At 44.9% G+C, this 21,847-nt stretch overlaps 1 protein-coding gene across 9 annotated transcripts in view; it reads right to left on the bottom strand.

Moving 5' to 3' along the window:
- The window catches only part of BCLAF3 (BCLAF1 and THRAP3 family member 3), a 132,379-nt gene that overhangs the window by 82,706 nt on the left and 27,826 nt on the right, over positions 1-21,847 (bottom strand). For 4 of the 9 annotated variants that reach the window (XM_029603372.1, XM_029603376.1, XM_029603374.1 and 1 more), the window contains one exon: positions 20,201-20,278. The exons of the other annotated variants lie outside the window; for them this stretch is intronic. In XM_029603372.1, coding sequence (XP_029459232.1) covers positions 20,201-20,241 — 41 coding nt within the window. In that variant the 5' untranslated portion in view covers positions 20,242-20,278. The remainder of the gene's footprint in view (positions 1-20,200; positions 20,279-21,847) is intronic. 9 annotated transcript variants of the gene reach the window in all.

Here is a 21,847-nt window from a genome sequence, read left to right on the forward strand (position 1 = left end):
CGCCACCCCTCACCCCAGCCTTACTCCATTGTGGCTCCAGAGGAATTCTGGGGGCAGGAATCATCCACAGTCACTCCAGTCCATCTGTTCCTACATTCCAAAATCAACCCAAGGTCAACGTCATTTTGTTGTACAGCAGATTACTGCCACACAACATAATGGCATCAGCCTCGGGTTGACCGGCAGCCATTATTGTAAAGCCAGAATAGCCAAGCAAGAGAGACTGGGGATCAACTCCTGCCCCTGGAAGATCGGTCCTGTGATGAGGTAAGGCTGGGTGGAGGAGGCTGGGATCCTGGGATGCCAGCACAGCTTTTAAGTGGGTTTGGTGGGCAGGGGAGGAATTTCAAAGCCAGAAGAGAAGCATAAATGACAGGAAGTAACATCTGGGGTGTGGGGGGGGGGGGGGGGGGAAGGTCCTGATGATCAGGGGACACTAGTTTAAGCAGATTCAGTGGACAGGGAGATGGACAGCAGTTTTCTTTTTAAATTTTCTAACTGATAGGGTGCACATGGGTGCTAATGTACTCATGCACACCCCACCAGTTGTTAGACTCCACAAGCATATAATATATAAATTATCTAGTCTGAGCTCATACCATTTCATTGGTGGATCAACTTGATGCGGGGGTGGGGGTCGCTTTATATTAGGGATGGCATAGAGTCCAAGAGGATAAACCACCTGCAGGAGACTAAATGCACAGTAGAATCTTTATGGGTGGAAATTCCATGCATGATGGATAAGAGCTTAGCCAGGGGCAGATTGGTCTATCAGGGCTTCGAGCATGCCCTGGTAGGCCAGTCTGGTCAATCACATGGGTTGGTGTTGGTTACAGCGACCCCTAAAACCAGCCTGCAGAACCACTAGGCTCAAAACCAGCTCACAGCTCTTCTTAGTGAGCAAGCAGCTTTTAAATTTCATTGTGTGGATGGCCATGGCAGTGTGTGGTCTGCTCTCCCCCTCTTCTTAACCAGCAACATGGCAGTATGAGCTGCAACATGCTCCCCATTTTCCTCAGGTGCCCCTCCCCAATCCAAAACAGCGCAGGCAAACACGTGTAACTGCCTCAGAAGCTGCAGGCCACTGCCGGAACCCAGGCCAATGGAGTTGAAGAAAAAAAGAATGAAACTGCGGGTCACCACCAGAGTTCATGCTGGTGAGACCAAATAAGGAGGGAGGCCACTATTGGACCTCAGGCCATCGGAGCCAAAGAAAGAAGAGTGAAGCTGATGGAGCCAAAGATAGAGTGAGGATACGGGCTACTGCCTGAGTCAAAGCTGGAGGAAGCCAAAGATAGAGGGAGACTGCGGCTGCTACCAGAACCCAGGCCAGAGGGGCCAAAGGAGGAGGCTGCAGGTTGCCAGTACAGCAAAGTATAGCAAAGAAAAAGCAAAGGCACAATCGTGAGAGGGAACATGGATCTGAGTGCGTGTGTGAGAAAGAGGGAGCATGGTTCTATGTGCCTGTATGAGAGAGAGAAGCAGCATGTTCTGTGAGAGAAGAAGCATGGTCCTGTCTGCCTGCGAATGTTTGTGCATCTTCCTCTCTCCTGCAAATCCATGACAATCTTAAGATGACTAGAAATCAAAGGTATGGAAAGTACGGGATTTTTAAAAAATCTTTTTAAACTGGGTGGGTCCCTGAAGACCCTGCTCGAATTACCCTGTCCCCAAAGTAACCGGAATCAGATACCGGCAAGTGTAGCCGGTAATGTTTCGAGAACGTGTGCAGAGACTTCCAAGTCGCTGCTCGACAGATTTCCTGAACGGAGACGTGTTGAGACGCCGCCCAGGACGTGGCCTGGGCACACAAGGAATGAGCCTTGATCCCTGCCGGAGGATCCCTACCGGTGCCTATGTACGCAGAGACCACCGCTTCCTTGAGCCACCTAGCTATAGTAGTCTTTGACGCTTGATGACCTCTTTTATTCCCGGACCAGAGCACGAAGAGATGATCGGATGCCCGGAATTCGTTGGCATTCGTGTAGCGCATTCGTTGGCATTCGTGTAGCGCATTCTCCTACACTACCTCCAGGTAGTGTAGGAGAATGCGCTTTACGTCTAGGCGCCGGAGCAACTTGGGGGCATCCGACGGGAATGCTGGTAGCTCCACCACCTGGTTCAAGTGAAACGACGAAACCACCTTAGGCAGGAACGAAGGAACTGTCCGAATGGAGACTCCCGAGTCCATGAAACGCAGGAAGGGCTCCCTACAAGAGAGCGCCTGAAGCTCAGAGATGCGCCTCGCCGATGCTATGGCCACCAGGAATACCGCTTTCAGAGTGACGTCCTTGAGAGAGGCCTGATGTAGCGGTTTTGAAGGGAGGCCCCCCCGAGGCCCAAAGAACCAGATTGAGATTCCAGGAGGGATAAGGGAGATGCACCGGCGGCCGCAGGTGCTTGACCCCCTTGCGGAACCTCGAAATGTCCGGGTGAGACGATGGATCTGACCTGCCCGTGGTGCGCGCTAGGGAAGCCAGCGCCGAAACTTGCACACGCAGAGAATTGTAGAAGAGACCTTTCTCCAAACCCTCCTGGAGGAACACCAGGGTCTGCTGTAGCGAGGCCATGGTCGCGTAAGCACAGTGTCCGGAACACCAGCCCTCAAACACCTTCCACACCCGCACGTAAGCGACCAATGTCGAGGTCTTACGCGCTTTGAGGAGGGTGTCTACAATGGGGACTGCGTAGCCCTTGCGCAGGAGACTCTGCCTCTCAAAAGCCAGGCCGCAAGACAGAAGTGTTCCGCCTGGTCCGAAAATCCCGGGCCCCTGACGAAGCAGCCGAGGCAGGTGTGAGAGCCGAAGGGGACCATCCATCACAATGTTGAGCAGGTCTGCGAACCATGGCCGCCGCGGCCATTCCGGAGCCACTAGGATTACTGCTCCTTGGTGGGTCTCTATCCTCCGTAGGACCTTGCCCACCAGAGGCCACGGAGGGAAGACGTACAGTAGGAGCCGGGGTGGCCAGGGGAGAACCAGGGCGTCCACACCTTCTGCGCCGTGTTCCCTTCTTCGACTGAAGAACTGGGGAGCTTTCGCGTTGGAGGATGTTGCCATGAGATCTATTGAGGGCGTCCCCCAACGCCGTGTAATGAGAAACATCGCTTCGTCTGAGAGGGCCCATTCTCCGGGGTCCAACGTCTGACGACTCAAATAGTCCGCTTCAATGTTGTCTACCCCGGCGATGTGTGAGGCTGCCAGGCGGTCGAGGAAACGTTCTGCCCAGGCCATCAGTCGTGCAGCTTCGAGGGCCACTTGACGGCTCTTGGTGCCTCCTTGCCGGTTGATGTAGGCCACCGTGGTCGCATTATCCGAGGGGACTCGCACCGCCCGGCGTCGTAGCAGGGGCAAGAAATGTATGAGCGCCAGACACACCGCTCTGGTCTCCAGGCAATTGATCGGCCAGGTCGCCTGTTCCTTTGTCCACTGACCCTGGGCCGAACTTCGGTGACAAACCGCCCCCCAACCGGTCAGACTGGCATCGGTAGTGACCACCACCCAATCCGGTGTCTCCAGAGGACAACCTTGAGCCAAGTTCCTTGGGTCCAGCCACCACCGCAGGTTGTTCCTGGCGGTCGGGGGAAGAGGGAGTACCGCCTGGTAATCCCGAGAGATTGGCTTCCACCACGAGAGCAGTGCCATTTGTAGAGGTCTCAGGTGCGCAAAGGCCCACGGTACTAGATCGATTGCGAAAGCCTTAGATCCTAGGATTTGAAGGTAATCCCATGCCGTGTGATCCAGAAGAGACGCAAAACGAAGGATTTGATCTCGCAGTGCTTGGGCCTTGTCTGGGCGGAGGAAGACCTTGCCCTGGGCTGTGTCGAAGCATGCCCCGAGGAAGTCCAGTTGTTGAGACGGAAGTAGACTGCTCTTGCTGAAGTTGACCACCCAGCCGAGGGACTGGAGGAAGCACACTACCCTGTCGACCGCCGCCTGCCCCTGCGAGAAGGTCTTTGCCCGAATGAGCCAATCGTCCAGGTAAGGGTGGACCAGGATCCCTTCTCGTAGTGCAGCTGCCACTACCACCATGACCCTTGGTGAAAGTTCTGGGCGCGGTCGCCAGACCGAAGGGTAGGGCCTGGAACTGAAAGTGTTGACTCAGGATCTTGAAGCGAAGGAACTTGCGATGGGCCGGTAGGATCGGAATGTGCAGATAGGCCTCCGTCAGGTCCAGGAAGGCTAGGAACTCCCCCTGATGCACCACCGCAATGACTGAGCAGAGAGTTTCCATGCGGAACCGGGATATCCAGAGCACCTTGTTGACTTCCTTGAGGTCTAGGATGGGACGAAAGGAGCTGTCCTTTTTGGGCACCACGAAGTAAATCGAATAATGCCCCAAGCCCACCTCTCCGGAGGGGACAGGCGAGATGGCTCTGAGGTCCAGAAGTCTGTCCAGCGTGCACCGTACCCGCAGGCGCTTGGGACTTGACCCACAGGGTGAGAAGATGAACCTGTCTTTGGGAAGCCGCACAAATTCCAATGCGTAGCCGTGCCTTAGAATATCCAGGACCCACTGGTCCGTGGTGATGTTGGCCCACTCCTCGTAGAACAAGGCGATGCGCCCTCCAATCCGAGATAGAGAGGAGTAGGCTGACCTGGCATCATTGGGGGGGCTTGCCAGAGGCTCCCTGCGCCGGAGAGTCCCTGGGCGATTGCGGCCACGAAAGGCCGGAGCCACGATTGTGACCTGGCAGAGGGAGTCCCAGGACCTTGCTGCCTGGAGCCCCGAAATCGACGTTGGGCGAGGGAACGGTTCCTGGAAGCGGAAGACGACGGACGATATGAACGCTGACGGTCCTTGGGTAACCGATGGACCGAATTTTCCCCCAGGGATTTGATGATCTGGTCGAGATCTTCGCCGAAGAGGAACCTGCCCTTGAAGGGCAGGGCCCCCAGGCTAGATTTGGACGAGGCGTCCGCTGCCCAATTTCGTAGCCACAACAGATGCCTGGCGGACACCGCCGATACCATAGTTCTTGCTAGGACCCGTAGCAAATCATGAAGGGCATCTGCGCCGTAAGCGATGACGGCTTCCAAACGATCCGCTTGAGCCGCTTCCTCCGGTGGCAATTGCTGAGAAATGAGGAGCTGCTGTACCCACCGAAGACCGGCTCTCTGAGTAAGAGAGCCGCAGATGGCTGCACGAACCCCCAGCGCAGAGACCTCAAAGATCTTCTTGAGGCAGACTTCCAGTTTTCTGTCCTGTAGATTCCGGAGGGCTGTGTCCCCCGTTACCGGAATCGTGGTTCTCTTCGTGACGGTGGAGACCGAGTCAACCTTGGGGACCTTAAGGAGATCCAGAAAGTCTCCAGGGAGAGGATAGAGCTTGTCCATTGCCCTGCTGACCCGGAGGGATGCCTCCGGCATGTCCCACTCTCTCACCAGTAGCTGGAGAAACGAATCATGGATTGGGAAGGTCCGTGCCAAGGGACGCAGTCCTGCCAAGACGGGGTCCCCCTTTTTGCTAGTTTGGAGGAGATATAATATCCTAGGCAGGACATTCATTTTTATTACCACAATACGCCCTATCCATGAGATATGATAGCGATCCCATTCCTCTAGATCTTTATATATCTTCGCCATTAGTGGAGGATAATTGAGCTGAAACATGTTGCTTTGATTTCCTATATAAATACCTAAGTACTTAATCTTATGACTAGCCCATTTGCGATGGAGAAGGTACAGAGAAGGACGACCAAAATGATAAGGGGAATGGAACAACTCCCCTATGAGGAAAGACTAGAGAGGTTAGAACTTTTCAGCTTGGAGAAGAGATGGTTGAGGGGGGATATGATAGAGGTGTTTAAAATCATGAGAGGTCTAGAACGGGTAGATGTGAATCGGTTATTTAGTCTTTCAGAAAATAGAAAGACTAGGGGGCACTCTATGTGGCACATTTAAAAATAATCGGAGAAAGTTCTTCACTCAACGCACAATTAAACTCTGGAATTTGTTGCCAGAGGACATGGTTAGTACAGTTAGTATAGCTGTGTTTAAAAAAGGAATTGGATAAGTTCATGGAGGAGAAGTCCATTACACCTGCTATTAATTAAGTTGACTTAGAAAATAGCCACTGCTATTACTAGTAACGGTAACATGAAATAGACCTAGTTTTTGGGTACTTGCCAGGTTTCTCATGGCCTGGATTGGCCACTGTTGGAAACAGGATGCTGGGCTTGATGGACCCTTGGTCTGACCCAGTATGGCATGTTCTTATGTTCCCTCTGAAGTTGCTCTACCATATCCGCGGGGGCTGAAATGTTCAGGAGTTCAGATTTTTCCCAGTTTATTTTAAATCCTGAGATTTGACTAAAGGCTGAAATCTCTGAACTTATAGCTGGGATGGAGATAACTGGGTCAGTGATGGTGAATAAAATATCATCTGCAAAAAGCGAGAGTTTGGAGGAGTACTTTCCTACTCTTATTCCTCTTATTTGGTCGCTGCTTCGGATTCTGTGTGTAAAGGGCTCTAAAAATAGTGCGAAGAGGAGAGGAGACAATGGACATCCTTGCCTTGTTCCTCTACCTACTTGAAAGGTTTTGGAATATCCCCCATTTACCTTTAAACAGGTCGATGGGGCCTGATATAGTTTCTCTATCCATCTCGGAAAATATTCCCCAAAGTTCATAGCACGCATCATTTGGAACAGAAAGGGCCAATGTACATAATCAAATGCCTTTTCTGCATCCACCACTAGGAGCAGAAAAGGGATGTCATTGGTCTGTGACCACCAAATGGAAGCCGCTGTTTTGCGGACATTGTCTGATGTCATTCGCCCAGGATTAAAACCCGATTGGTCTGGATGTATCAATTCCGGGAGGATCCCATTCAGGCTATGAGTTAAAATTTTCGCCATAAGCTTCATGTCAATATTAATTAGCGAGATTGGCCGATATGAGCCACATAACGTTGGGTCTCTTCCCGGTTTTGCTAAGATGGTTATGCCTGCCGTACTCGATAGTGTGGATAACATTCCAGTGCCTCTCAAAGAATTGAAAACTTTTACCAGTTGTAGAATTAGCTGTTTGGCAAATTTTTTTTTTATAGAAGCTGGCAGTATATCCGTCCATTCCTGGTGATTTACCAGATTTTAAACTTTTAATGGCCTAAGAAACTTCTGCCCAAGTTATTTCTTTATCTAAAAGTTCCATCTGTGATTAGGTTATCTGAGGTAGTGATGCATTTTGATATAGGCATCTATTCTCTCCTTAGCAATTTTAGTCTCTGCTTGGTACAATTCCATATAGAAACGCAAGAAGCCATTTCTAATTTCTGTGTTAGCTGTCAAGATTTTTCCCTTTTCATCTTTAAGTTTAATTATGTTACTGGCAGACTGTTTAGCCTTTAATTTACGTACCAATTGTTTCCCTGCTTTGTTGCCCCCTTCATAATGGATTTGCTTTAAAAGCTCTAGCTTATGGGCTATTAGGGCGTTGTCCAGGACCTCCAAGTTTTTCCTATGTAGATCTAGTTGCGACAAAATCTTTCTGGAGCCATGTCGTTTATGTAAATCTGCTAATTTCTTGATCTGCTCCATTAGTTCCTTTCTCTCTTTTTCCCTCTGTTTTTTTTTTTAACATATACTGATCTAGCTATCAATTTCCCCCGAAGAACTGCTTTCATACAATCCCATAAGATCGTAGGAGAAACCTCCCCAGTGTCATTGAATGTTAAGTAGTCTGTTATGGCTTGTTTAAATTCTATACGGAATTCCTCGTCTTCAAGTAAACTTTCATTTAGTCTCCAATATTGTTGCCCTTTATCATATTGCAAAAGTTTTAAAGTGAGACCTATAGGTGCATGATCGGACCATGTAATAGGTTCAATGAAGGGATCAGCAATAACATTAATACTTCCTTTATCTACAAACAAAAAAAATCTATTCTGGAGTAGGATTGATGAGCCCTTGAAAAGAAAGAATAATTCTTGGAGGTTGGGTGTCTGACTCTCCAGGCGTCTAATAGCCCTTGCCTGGCTAGAAATGCTTTCAATGTCTTTCTGTCCCTTCCCGAGGAGAGAGCCTGTCCAGTGGAGTTATCCAATTTTGGATTAATTGTCAGATTAAAGTCCCCTCCCAGGAGTAGGCACCCCTCTGCATTATTTTCTATGATATTCTCCAGTTTATTTATTAACTGCCCTTGGTGAGTATTTGAGGCATACAGGTTAAGAAAGGTATATTTTGCCCCCCCCCCCCCCAAGGTGATTACTAAGAAGATATATCACCCCTCAGGATCTATAACACATGTCCCCTGTTCATATATGATATCCTTCTTAATTAGAATCCCCACTCTAGTGTATTTATTATCCTTCGTGCATGCCGCCCAGTACTGATTAGGATAAAGGTAATTTTTCATGAGATATTCATACCTGTGTTTTAGATGCGACTCTTGTACAAAGACTATGGATGTCTGATGTTTCTGTAGTTCTGCATAAACAAAATTGGCGCTTTCTATAGGAATTGAGTCCCTTAACATTAAGGGAAAGAACATTAAGTTTAGTCATCCAATATCTGTCTTATGACACCAAGGGTCACCACTCTATTTTTGTCCCACGCATATAGAGCCTTTGCCAGGACCTTACTTTTCCCAGATTGGTTGGTATACACATATATGTCCTCAATAACGTTAATCCTGTAAATTTTCCCCAACGTATCTTCCCCATAAGATCACTCTCTTTCCTTCCATGCCTGTGATTCCCCATCTTTCCCAGTCCCCTAGCAGAGAAGCCTTCACTCATTGGCCTATCTGCCTTATTTTAAGAGGTTTCAGTCATCTTGAGCTTAATTCAGAACTCCCCCAACAACATGAAACCTTATAGCTATATAAATAGCCACTGTTTATAATCTATAAATGTGCTATTACATTTCTAATCTCCAATGATAGCATCATTTGAATCAACAATCTAGTCCAACATCCCAGTCAGTATCCAAATATCACATTTTTTGTTAATATTAGTGTCTCCATTTTACAAAGCAAGCAGAGAAATAACTCAGTCCACATTATACTCAAGTGTCTGCCCGCTGAGAGTTGTCAAGCTCAGGGTTGCGCCTCAGGCGCCGGCCTCCTTTAGGCACTTGCTGCCATCGCGGCCCGTCAACTCAGCATTCCGTAGCTGTTGCAGGTAGATTCGTGTCTTCAAAACCCGCATATCCAGCTTCTTTTAAGATGAGAGCTCCTTCCATCATGCTTTTTATCCGGTGATATTCTTCCTTTAACGAGAATCCGAAACCAAATGGAAATAACCACCGATATCTGATGCTGTCCTTCTGAAGGGTTTCGATGACTCTTTTCAGTACCTGGCATCTGCATATGTATACCGGTGATAAATCAGTAAATATCAGTATCTCCTGTCCTTGCCATGTCCAAGTGGCATGTTTCCTGGCAATAGCTGTTACTTTATCTTTTATTATATATTTGTGGTAACAAGCAACTATGTCTCTGGGCTTATCTTGCCTCGGCCCCAGGCTGCAGTGTGCGCGGTCTATTTTCACTTCATTTTCAGTTAAGGGTAGAGTATTTTCCTGCGCAGCCAACAGCATTTTACTAATTTGTGCCACTATCTCCATGCAATTTTGGTACTCTGATGAGTCAGGTATACCGGAATCTTAGATTTAGGCGCCGTGACCGGTTTGAGGTCTTCAACCTTACCTGATAAAATTTCTACTTCTTTTTGCAGGAGGAGTTGTGCTTCCCATGCTGTTTTTAGATCGTCAGTGAGAGCCTCTGCTTTTGTCTCAACATCAAATATTAGTCTCCCATTTTCGGCCATCTCTTCTTTTATTTCTTCTATGGAGTCCATAATTTCCTGTTTATTATTTTGTAAGTCCTGGCGAAGTTCATCGAACCATTTCTGCATTTCCGACCTCGTCGGGAGATCATCCTTCAGCGGTATCTGTTACCCGCATTGCTTGGCTGGATTCGGGCCTGCCTCCAGCGTCGCCATTTTGGTTAGGCCGGGTTCCTCCGTCAGTTCTTGGTTTTTATAGGAATATTTCCGAAAATCAATTGTTTTTCGCCGTAGCGACATCGGGTGAAGTCAAACTCGCAATGTCTGTTGCTCTGGTAGATTATTTAGTCTAGATGCCGGAGATTCTTGGAGATGTAGGAGTGTGGTGAGCGGGAGCTCTAAATCAGCCAGCCATCTGCTGCGATGACGTCACGCCTCTCTTCATGTTCTAGTGTTTATAATGCGAGAGGATAGAATGGGCACACCCAGGAGGGAGAAGGTGGCGGTTGGGGTTTGTGGTCTCTTGGAGCAGGGAAGGGGAAGTTGAATATGTATGTGCCTGGCTATGTCTGAATGAGTAGGAATGTGTGCACGGCTGAATGAATTGGACACTCGGGAGGAGTTCTACAGGGGCAGTGTTGTATTTCTGAGAAACGGTTGAAGTTGAGAGAACCATGGCAAAAGGGGTACATGGGAATGTGGCCTGGGGGTCATGGCTGAGAGGCACCTGGGCCATTTTTCCTATTTAAGCAATAGGTAAATGTTTTATGCACGCGTTCTTTACATTATGCTTATCTCTAAGGGTGCAATATGTTAAAAGTTAGTATTATCACACTAAATGTTGATGTCATCCACTCGCCATTGAAATGCAAGAAATTGTTCAATATGTTCCTAAGACTGAAGGCTCATATAGCAATCCTCCAAGAAACAACACAATCGATGAGAAGCATGATAAATTGAAACAGGAATAATGGGGCAGTGTGTCTACTCCTTTATAAGACACCAGAGTGAAGTGGCAATTTTGATCCAGAAGTAATTACTCTTTTGTACTGATCAGTATATTCAGGATGATGAGGGCAGATATGTCATTGTGTTGGGCAACCTATATATAGACACATTTGCCCTTTGTAACCTATACTCCCCTAACCAGTATACACAAGATTTTTTGGCACACATTGTTACAAAATTACTGTTTCCCAGAGTATGGGTTAATTGTAGGGGAGAGAACTAAATATAGTGGCCAATCACCAAATGGACCTGTCAGCCTCCAAATGTGGTCCAAAAAGGAGTCGATGCTCCAGGGGTACATTTTTTTTTATATCAGCAGCTGGGATTGCTGGACTTGTGGAGGACTCTCCACCCCAGTGAGTTGGACTTTACATTTTATTCCAACCCACTTGTCTTTCTCAACACTGGATTATTTTATTTATTTTAGAGGGTCTTTTCTCCAAGGTGGGGGAGTCCACTATTGGGACTATTTCTATTTCTGAAAACACCCCACTATCCTTTGGGCTACACATGGAGAAATCACAACAGAAAGCATTTTCATGGAAAAAAATGAGCTTGGAGCTTTACAAAGATGAAGCCTTTCATATTTATTTTAACAAAAAATGGGTGAAGTACTTAGCTGATAATGCAAACCCAGACATTTCACCCTCACCAATATGGGAAGCAGGTAAAGCAGTCATGAGAGGCCACATCATAGCCTATGAGACTAGAGTTAATAAAGCCAGGAATGCTGATATCTTGGCTTTGACTAAAGCCTATAATACAGCACAAACCTGACATGTGTTGAACCATGTCAGAGGAGCACAAACAGGAAATGAAACAGGCGAGAGCCACATTAAATCACCTATTACACCAAAGGGTAGCAAAATCATTACGATATTTTACATATCAGTTATATAGGTTTGGAAATAAACCTAGTAAAATATTGACAAATTTGATCAGAGTTTGGGGCCTAGGACATGTATTATAGGCATTAGAGTTTAATTTGAAACTTTGATTCACACAGCTGTAGATATCAACAAAATGTTTATGGAGTACTTTCAGGATCTATATGGGGAAAAAAATAATGGATAGGACAATTAAACAGGAGTTTTTCGATTGCTTCCCATGGCCAAAACAATTGGTAGAACACTCTGAGCAACTTAACCTACCAATGCAAGACAAAAATTCTTTACACTATACAGAAGCTCAATTTAGGAAGAGCTGCAGGTCTGAATGGCCTAGGATCAGAATTTTATAAAATCCTGAAATTTTCTGTCTTGCCATCCTTGGGGAAATTTTATAGTGTGTTAACTACAGGCATTCTTCCTCCTGAAATGAATCAATCTTTAAATTGTGGTCTTACTGAAAAAAAACCCCCCCAAAGATTGCCTGGAAGTAAGAACATAAGAACATAAGAAAATGCCATACTGGGTCAGACCAAGGGTCCATCAAGCCCAGCATCCTGTTTCCAACAGTGGCCAATCCAGGCCATAAGAACCTGGCAAGTACCCAAAAACTAAGTAGGATCTTATTGACCCATTTCGCTGTTAAACATGGATATAAAGCTTACGGTGGCAATTTTAGCTAATAGAATAACCCAAAGGCTCCCACAATTAACTGTGAAAGATCAAACTGGATTTGTTAAGGGGAGAGATGGGGTACAGAATTTGTGGAGACTGATTGCTTCCTTTCTCGGAGTGCTCTAAGCAAGCGTTAATGGAGAAATTGCTTACCTGATAATTTCGTTTTCCTTAGTGTAGACAGATGGATTCAGACCAATGGGTTATGTGCTCCTCTGCTAGCAGATGGGAGACGGAGTCAGATTTCAAGCTGACGTCATCCTGGGTACATATACCCCTGCACTGACCTCACTTCCTCAGTATCCTCCTCGAAAAGCCATTGTGGATATATATAGGCATAACTTGGAGATACTTATTAAACTTGGCTAACTGATTCAACTGATTCAAAAAAATTGGAGACCGCCAATGCACTCAACTAAGTCAACGCCGACACCAGACTAACTGTGGGTGTCTTGAACTAAGGGTAGGCAATGGTTTACCCGTATTTGTTTAATCTTGAGGTTCGCTTTCCCGGATCCTCCTTCTCTGGGGGCAGCCATGGGCGGGATGCTGAGTCCATCTGTCTACACTAAGGAAACCGAAATTATCAGGTAAGTAATTTCTCCATTTCCTAGCATGTAGCCAGATGGACTCAGACCAGTGGGATGTACAAAAGCTACTCCCGGACAGGGCGGGAGGCTGCCCATGGCCCACTTAGTACTGCCTTGCGAAGGCTGTGTCTTCTCGGGCCTGAACATCCAGACAGTAGAACCTGGAAAAGGTGTGTAGGGAGGACCAGGTAACCACCCGACAGATCTCGGCGGGCGATAGTAGTTTGGTTTCTGCCCAAGATACTGCTTGGGCCCTAGTAGAATGAGCCTTAACTTAGCCAGTCGTCCAGGTAAGAGTGAACCAAGATCCCTTCCTTCCTTAGTGTTGCCGGCACGCCCACCATGATTTTGGAGAATGTTCTGGGGGCGGTTGCTAGGCCAAAGGGTAGCGCTCGGAACTGGTAATGGTGACCCAGTATCGCAAAGCGTAGAAAACGCTGGTGCTCTTGATGGACTGGAATGTGAAGGTAGGCTTCGGAGAGGTCCAGGGAGGTGAGGAACTCCCCTGGTTGTACTGCCATTATTATGGAGCAAAGGGTCTCCATGCGGAAGTGTAGTATCCACAGATGACAGTTGACGTTCTTGAGATCCAAGATGGGCTGGAATGATCCTTCCTTCTTGGGAATGATAAAAAAAGATGAAATAGCATCCCATATTTTGTTGGGGTGCAGGAACCGGAGTTGCTTTCAGACTGAGTAATCTTGTCAGAGTGGCTTCCACTTCCAGTCTTTTGGTATGCGAGTGGCAGGATGACATAATAAACTTGTCCGGAGGAATGCTGTGGAACTCCAGAGAGTAACCTTCTTGAATGATGTTTAGCACCCATTTGTCCGACGTGATCTCGACCCATCTTTGGTAAAAGAAGGAAAGTAGACCTATTTCCTCTTCCCGTGGATGGATCAGCCCCTTCTCATTGGGAAACATTTATTTATTTATTTAGAATTTTTATATACCGACATTCTCGATACACATATTGAATCAGGTCGGTTTCCATTGAACAAAACAGTCGCGGTTAAGGCGTTACATTAAACGGAGTTTCTAAACATGGCTGGAGTCTGCCCCTGGGCCTGTTCCTCTCTTGGTCTATCAGTTCCGAAAGGACTAGGGCCTTCCGGAAGGACGAGGTGCTTAGAACTGCGAGTTCCTGTAGGATCTAAAGTGTTGAGAACCTCTACCCTAGCTCTTCTGGGTGAGGGGCGCTGGGATCTTTTACCCGTCTCCCAGTAGCCGAGGTAATGGAGATTCACCCCACTTGCTGGCTAACCTTTCCAACTCGCTTCCAAATAGAAGAGATCCTTTAAAGGGCATTCTCGTGAGAATTGCTTTAGAGGTCGCGTCAGCAGACCAATTTCGCAGCCATAACTGTCTTCTGGTTGCCACTACCGAGGCTACTCCTCTGGCTGAAGTACGCACTAGGTCTGAACTTGCGTCCATCAGCAAAACTGCAGGTTCCATCATCTCGCCAGTATTCGTTCCGGAGTTATTTGCCTCTCTTGAGAGGCGCAAACAGGAATGTGCCACCAGTGCACAGCAGGAGGTAATCTGCAGTGTCATTGTTGTTGCGTCGAAGGCCTGCTTAAGGATGGACTCCAATCTTCTGTCCTGAGTGTTCTTCAATACAGCTCCTCCCTCAACGGGAATGGTTGTTCACTTTGAGACAGCGCAGACAATAGCATCCACTTTTGGAAAGCGCAGGTGTTCCTTAGCCGCTGGTTCCAGAGGGTATAAGGCTTCCAAAGCCCGACCTCCTTTAAAGTTGGCCTCCAGGGTATCCCACTCCAGGTCAATCAGTTCCTGGATTGCTTCCATCATCGGGAAGTAGCATGAGGCTTTACGAAGGGACACCAAGATGGGGTTCTTCTTTGGTTCCGCCATAGGGTCCTTGTCTGGAATACCCAGAGTTTTCAGAGTCTGGGAAACAAGGGCTGGTAATTCGTCCTTGTGGAAGAAACGAAGCATGGTTCGGTATGGTTCCAGGCCTGGAGGGATTTCTCCTTCTTCCAGGGAGCCGTCATCATCATCTGAGGTATCTGGGTCCCTGTCAGGGAGACTCTTGGTTAGGCGAGGCATTCGAGTAAGGCCGGGAGGATTTTGTGCTTCCGGCAGGGGTTGAGCCTGTGTTGCAGCTGGGGCTGATTGCGCCTGTACAAAGGCTTGCAGCCCCTGGAAAATTTCCAACCAGGAGGTGGTCCCCTCCTGTGGAGAAGTCATCCCGGAGTTGCAAAGGTCCAGGGAGCTATGGTATGTAGTGGTTCCAGACCTGTCCTCAGACAGTGAAAGACCAGGTTTTGGTCCCCCCCCCCCGGGCTTCTTCACAAAGCTGACACAGGCAGGACTCCAGTTCAGGCTGCGCGGCTCTTATGTGGCAGGCTGTGCAAAGAGAGTGCGCCTTTTGGCCTTTCTTGGACACCGGTGTCATTGAATCTATGTTTGGGCGCACAGGTAATTTGCTTCTCTGCGCGCGGCCATAGTTATGCGCACGGTGAGGATCTGTGCGCGACTATAGTTATGCACATGGATTGCGCTCCGGTGTGTGCATGGCTAACTTGTGCGTGCGACTTGGTTGTGTGCACGGCCCAGTTGTGCGCACCGCTGTAAGCGCAGCTATGCGTGCGACTGTATGGGATGCGCACAAGTTACACACATCGGCTGCCGGATTGTCCTGCGCGTACTGCCGAGGGGAAGGGAAGATAGCGCCTCCCCTAAGGGTCTCCACATGTGTGGACCCTTGCACCGGATCGGGGCCTAGCCTAACCAAGGCTGCTCAACCCGATCGGTGCTCCCTTTTTAACTCGCTGGAAGCACAGTCGGTACGGCAATCTGAGCTCTGGAAACCGGAGACCTGAATTTAAAGTTTCCTTCTTACCTGGTCTCGGCACTTACTGCTTGTACATCGGACAGGTCTGCAGCTGCGGGGGGAGAGGGTTTTACCTTCACCGCCATGCTCTGATGTGCACCCGCTGCCTTTCAGCCACTCTGGGGGCTAAGTCCATGCCGGGACCAAGGCACACCTCTGAGGGATATCGGAGATCACCTCAGGAATTCTCAACTGGGGGAGGGACCTTAGGTATCACTGCAGGAGAGCGGGGCTCGATCTTCTTAAGGTAAACATCTTCTTGTTGTAATTTTCCTAACACTGTGCTAGTGTGTGGGATAGTGTCCGCATTAGTCGCATAAAAAACGTTTGACTGACATGGGACTACATGTTCTGGGCCTTAGAATAGTTTGGCTTTTAGGGAAATATTTTAACATGGTTGACTATTCTACACAAAAATCCCTTTGCCTATATTCTTATCAATGGCTCAGTTTCTCAGCATTTCAGCTTAAGGTGCGGAGTTCATCTGGGCTGTTCTCTTTTACCACTTTTGTTTATTTTGGCCATAGAGCCTTTACCAATCAAACTCCGAGCAGATGAACAATTTTGAGGCATTGATGATGGAAACAAGACACTGAAAATTGCAAGGTTTACTGATGACATTTTGCTGTTTGTGGGTATATCAACAATCATAGATTTGTTTTCAAAATTTCAGCTGATTGCAGATTTAAAAATTAATTTTGTCAAATCAGAGGCCCTAGCAATAGATGTGAGTCTCCAGGAAGTATGCAGGAGTAGCTTCCCCTTCTCTTGGGCGTTGAATAATCTAAAATACTTGGCCATTTAGATCCCCCAAGATCTCAAGCAGATATATGACCTAAATGTAACAGAGACTATATCTGAAATTAAGATTAAATTACACACATAGCATGAATGTCTACTCTCATTCTTGGGCTGGTGATCATCTCCAAAACACTTTATAAATTACAGATGCTCCCCATTTGGCTGTCTCAGAAGGATATTGCTATGTTATGATCTATGTTTTTGAATTTTATCTGGCAAGGCAAGAAGGCTAGGATCAGCTAGGTGAAATTGGTTTGCAGCAAGGAGGAAGGTATCACTTTCCCAGATTTATGGTTTTACAATGCTGCATTCCATCTTCACTTCCTTGACGAATGGTATAGAGATAAATATGTATATTGTGAGCGGGGTTGATATTGAAATCTGGTGGCTCTGTGGCATCCACTGTATTTAATACATGCTAAGGATGTGGCTATGCAAAGAGTTAAAAACAGTACTGTACTTCTAAGGCCATGCGTGCTTGCATTGCAATGGCTCATTCGTGTTGGGGCCTTGCAGCAACTAGATCCTTTCTTTTGGTACTGACTGGAAATAAAAATGTTGTACCTGGCCTAGAATATAGCAGTATATTTCTTAACTGGAAGAATCTTGGGATAAACGCTATTGCAGATTGTTATGAAGAAAGCACATTCATCAAGATACACTCTTTTACATTGTTGCAAACCCTGTTTCAGATACCTCACCCCCAATTTTTTGCTTTTTTGCAAATGCATTTGATATCTCTGCAATAGAATGAGAAGACTTTCAAGTGTGAACAGTCCTTTTTTGATGATGTACAAGAGTTTTACTTCAGAAGAATTCAATCACTCTATAGCACAAATTGTGCAAGATGCGACTTCTAACTCCACCTTTGTCAGCTCTTAATTGATACTGGAGCCGGGAAGTAGAAGATGAGATTTCAGAAAACGATATGAAGATAAGTTGTATTAATATGTATGAAACTACTGTGGACTCAAATTTAAGACAGATGGGATATAAGATATTTATGCATTCCTATGTGGATGATATGAAACGTTGCCAATGAAATTAGCGACTTCCCCTGCGTGTAGAAAGTACGGTGGAGACAATGGTACCATTTATTTTAAAGCATTTGTTACCTGCTCTTTCTACGTTCAGCCAACCCATACATAATAATAAAATACACGAAACAAATAAAATAAGAACAAAAGCAAACATAACAGCATAATATAAAAGCAAATAAAACAAAGTTTTAGTCTGCACGATGACAAACAATTAAATTGAGTATGCCTTCTGGCACAAGTAAGTTTTTAGTGCTTTCTTAAAACATTTGGCCTTTAATTAAGCTGATCTCAATAGGAAGAGAGTTCCAAAACAATGGTCCTGCAATAGAAAAGACTCGCTCTCTAGTTTCTTCCAGGTGTGGCACTTTAGGGAGGGAACCTCTAACAGATCTTGACTTGGAATCTCAATACTCTCATTGGAGTGTATTTTTTTTTTTTTTTTTTTTTTTTTTAAGAGTGGCTGCAATCCATGCAGAAGAAATGTTATTATAAAGGACTGTGTGAATAGTGAGCACCAATTTATATTGAATCCGATATGCAATTGGTAACCAGTGAAGTTATCGTAATATGGGAGTAATGTGGTTATGAATAGGTGATCCAGTCAATAGTCTCGCTGTGGAATTTTTAATAATTTGCAGTGAGCGAATTATGTAAGCCAGGTGACCAAGAAAAAGCGAGTTACAGTAATCAAGGCTGGAAAGGAGAAGGGATTGCAAAACAGTATGGAAATAATCAGGATCTAATAATGGTTTCAAATTATGTAATAAATGAAGCTTCATTTATTACGTAATTTGAAACTATTACAGAAATTCATTAAATGTCAGAGTAAGAGACCTTTTTGGGAACAGGTATTACAGATTGTGCAAAAGGTAACAGGGGTTCAGGACTCTGTTACTGGAAGATATGTCAGTGGCGGTGGGGCCTATTAGAAAAGCCAGAAAATTTGTTCACATGGCCCTGTATAGAGCATGTAAGTCTATCTTACAAAACTGGACAGGGGATTCACTTCCTACTCTGTCCTTATGAACATCTAAAATGTCCCTATTCATGAATGGTTGGATATAAAAAGTAAATAAGCAGCCAGTCATCAAACCTTATGCAAAAAAATCAGTCATGTTCATTTTCCAAATACTTTCTACTCCAACAAACTGCAGTTTATGAAACATCCTAAATATTGGTGCCCAAACTGAGTTTAGAAGTTTGGAAAATAAACCGATGTGCATAACTGTCATTACTGCAGTTATATTACTTTTCTTTATTGTCTTCTGTGTAATAAGTCTCTGCCATAAGTCAGCCATTGGTTTTATAGTTCTTACAATTGTATTGACCCCCATCTCCTGTTACTACTGAGTTTTCTGATCTTATCTTATTTCACCCCAGAGGAAAAGGAATTTCAATTATTACAGATCAACCTCAGCTAACATAATACTAATATAATTACAGCAATGAGTGCGCACTGATAAGTCTTGTAGGAATAGCCAAGACTGCTGAAATGCTAAAAAGTATGTTAAAAGGTTAAAAAAAAAAAAAAAAGTATGTTGAGGGTCACCACAGTTTTGTTTCTGCCTTCTGAGCTAAATTTACAAGAAATCATACAAGACTTACAAGAATCCAATCTTATTAGCATGTATGAGATAAAATTATAACACCAACCAATTAGGAAAACATTATGCAAGCAAACTCATTGGGGTGTAAGTTAGAGGCAGTGACGTATTTAACTGAGTCGTACCTTGGGAACTCTGAGCTAGCATTTAATCTGCATAGTTTGGTAAACACTGCTCCTTTTATAAGATATCTTGTAATAAAAGACTAAAGATTTCTCTTACAGGCTTGTTGATATTCAATGTTTACTAGCACCCACAACACTAGAATATAACGTCAATAAGGCTCTTAGCTTATAATAAATGAGACATTTCTTGCTTTGTATAGGTACACAAAAAGTAAAGCTTTCTTTGATGCATTTAAATTTAATTTCATTTTCCCCACATTTTATGCAGTGTGTTTGCTGCTGTATCTTTTTTTTTTTTTTAAAGATAATTTTTAAAAACCTATTTTTAATCTGTTTATGCATTAAACACATTATAAGGAGAAAAACACACAACTTAACGCAAAGAATACATGTGCAGCGCCTACTAGAATACAGATAAAGAAAATGCAATGTTCATGAGCTTAATAAAAACAAACAGATTAATGTGCAGTAATGCTGAAGGTGTAAGGATGTGCAAGCTGCAATTTATCTACAAGTATACTTTGTAGTACTGTCTTCATGTTTGCCAAAGGCTACTGTATCATTGAAAGGATATAAAGTTCAGTAAAAATTGTTTAACAAAAATGTACAACCCTTCCTTCCCCATTCTGCTTTTGGAAAGGGGGGTACTAAATCCTCTAGCCTCACCCAAATATGCATATAATACATACATGCAAACATTTCTATCCTTATAATTTGTTTTCTCAAATGGGGGGGGGGGGGGGGAGTAGGGTTGTGATTTTTGGCTTCTTTGCTCAAAAACTTTCCCTTCTCCCCAGCCTCTTTTTCCCTCCCTTTCCCTTGTCTTTTTGCAGCACAGTCAATATAAAAATTTTAACAAGCATAAGCAAAAGCAAAACTTTTACCTATTTCTCCACCTTGGTGATCGGGAACGTGATTTAGCCATTCTTCAACATGTGCCACAATTTGCAATTTCTTTACAACTGCAATTAATGAATCCAGTTAACTAACAAAAACATACAACCATGTCATAACTTTCTTCCTATGATACAGACAAGAGTACCTTCAAACTCCTGCTTATCAGTATTTTAACGCTAGAATGATGTATAAAATGTCTGTATTGTTCGTCTTCTCCTAGTACAATAAAATTAATTTTGGAGCAGTCATTATTCCTGCTTCTCCTTTATATCTGCATTAAATCTTCACTTTGAAGTCTATATCTGTACCAAGTTATTTTACATTAAATCTATAAGGAAGTAATTCAACCACTCATGCCAGATAAATAATCTCCCCTCTTGTAGAAATTATATCATCTCAGTCAATACTCCTAGGAAGGAAGTCTTATATCATTCCATTTTAACACCATGTGCCTTCTAATTAAGAAAAGTGAAACCATTGGATCTTTTTCCGATACTTATAAATTCCAGTGATATTCCCAATATAAGCAGCTAGGTTCCAAGTTGCCAATGAGAACTTATACTATTGTTAATTCTTGTGATCCAATGAGCCAGTATTTCCTAACACATGAAATAACCTTTACACCTGCAACACAAACGGAAGTGAAGTGATTGCATCCTGAATAAGTGGAGATTATAATATATCCCATAAAGTACTTTAACCTGTATTAATCAGTGCCTTATTTATAATTATCTTGAGCATGTGGATGAGATTCAAATCATGCCTCATCATTCAATACTTTAACCTAAATTCAAGCTCATAAATATTCTAATGTTATAATCTAGAAAGCAGGTTTGCACAGAGACAAAAATCAAACAACAAATTGATCAAGGTTGGAAAAATCCCAGGCACCTAACATTTCATACTTTATGCCTGCTGACCACAGGTCAGAAGTTGCCAAGCTGCACAAGAAAACAGGAAGTAGGGGAGAACAGCTTGATGTGAGGGAAAGAGTGAGTAAAAAGCATCAAAAGAAAAATATGTAAAAAGAAAAAAAAAAGTAGATTAAAAAAAAGACTTAAGAATTTTTTCTCCTAGCTCCTAAGAATTTTGACTAGTGCCTAAGTTTTCTAAAAGATTTTTAGCCTTGAAACTGACATTAAATAGCAAAGGTTTTCCAATAAAGGTCACGTATGTGGAGCTAATAAAAGGTCGGAAGTGACCCAAATTCTTTAAGGTTGCTTGATAACACACAATATGTTGGTTGCTCATGGTTTGGGTCTAATGCACAGATGCCCATAATACTAGTCCTTTGACTTGTTCTAAAGCTGGTCTCAGCATAGGTAAAAAACTAAGTGAGCGTGGCAAGTGACCAGTACGTATTTTTCAATATTTCTTTTCCACAAACTCCCCAGTGCCTCTCACTTAAGGCAGATTTCCACCATCAGAGATGGAAAGATCCCAGCCACCCTAATACTCAGCGACAGCTGCTGGCCCAGAATCAGCTGAAACAGCAGTCCACCCCCACTGCCAAGATGCACAGAAGACACTGGCAGGAGGAGAAAGTTGAGACTAGAGAGGCTGGCAGGGAGGGAAAGGAAAGAGTAAAGGACAAAACAACAACAAAAAAAGTCAAATCATAAGGAAAAAAATGT

This window comes from Rhinatrema bivittatum, chromosome 5, assembly GCF_901001135.1.
Source record: "Rhinatrema bivittatum chromosome 5, aRhiBiv1.1, whole genome shotgun sequence".
In the NCBI taxonomy this organism is placed as follows: domain Eukaryota; kingdom Metazoa; phylum Chordata; class Amphibia; order Gymnophiona; family Rhinatrematidae; genus Rhinatrema; species Rhinatrema bivittatum.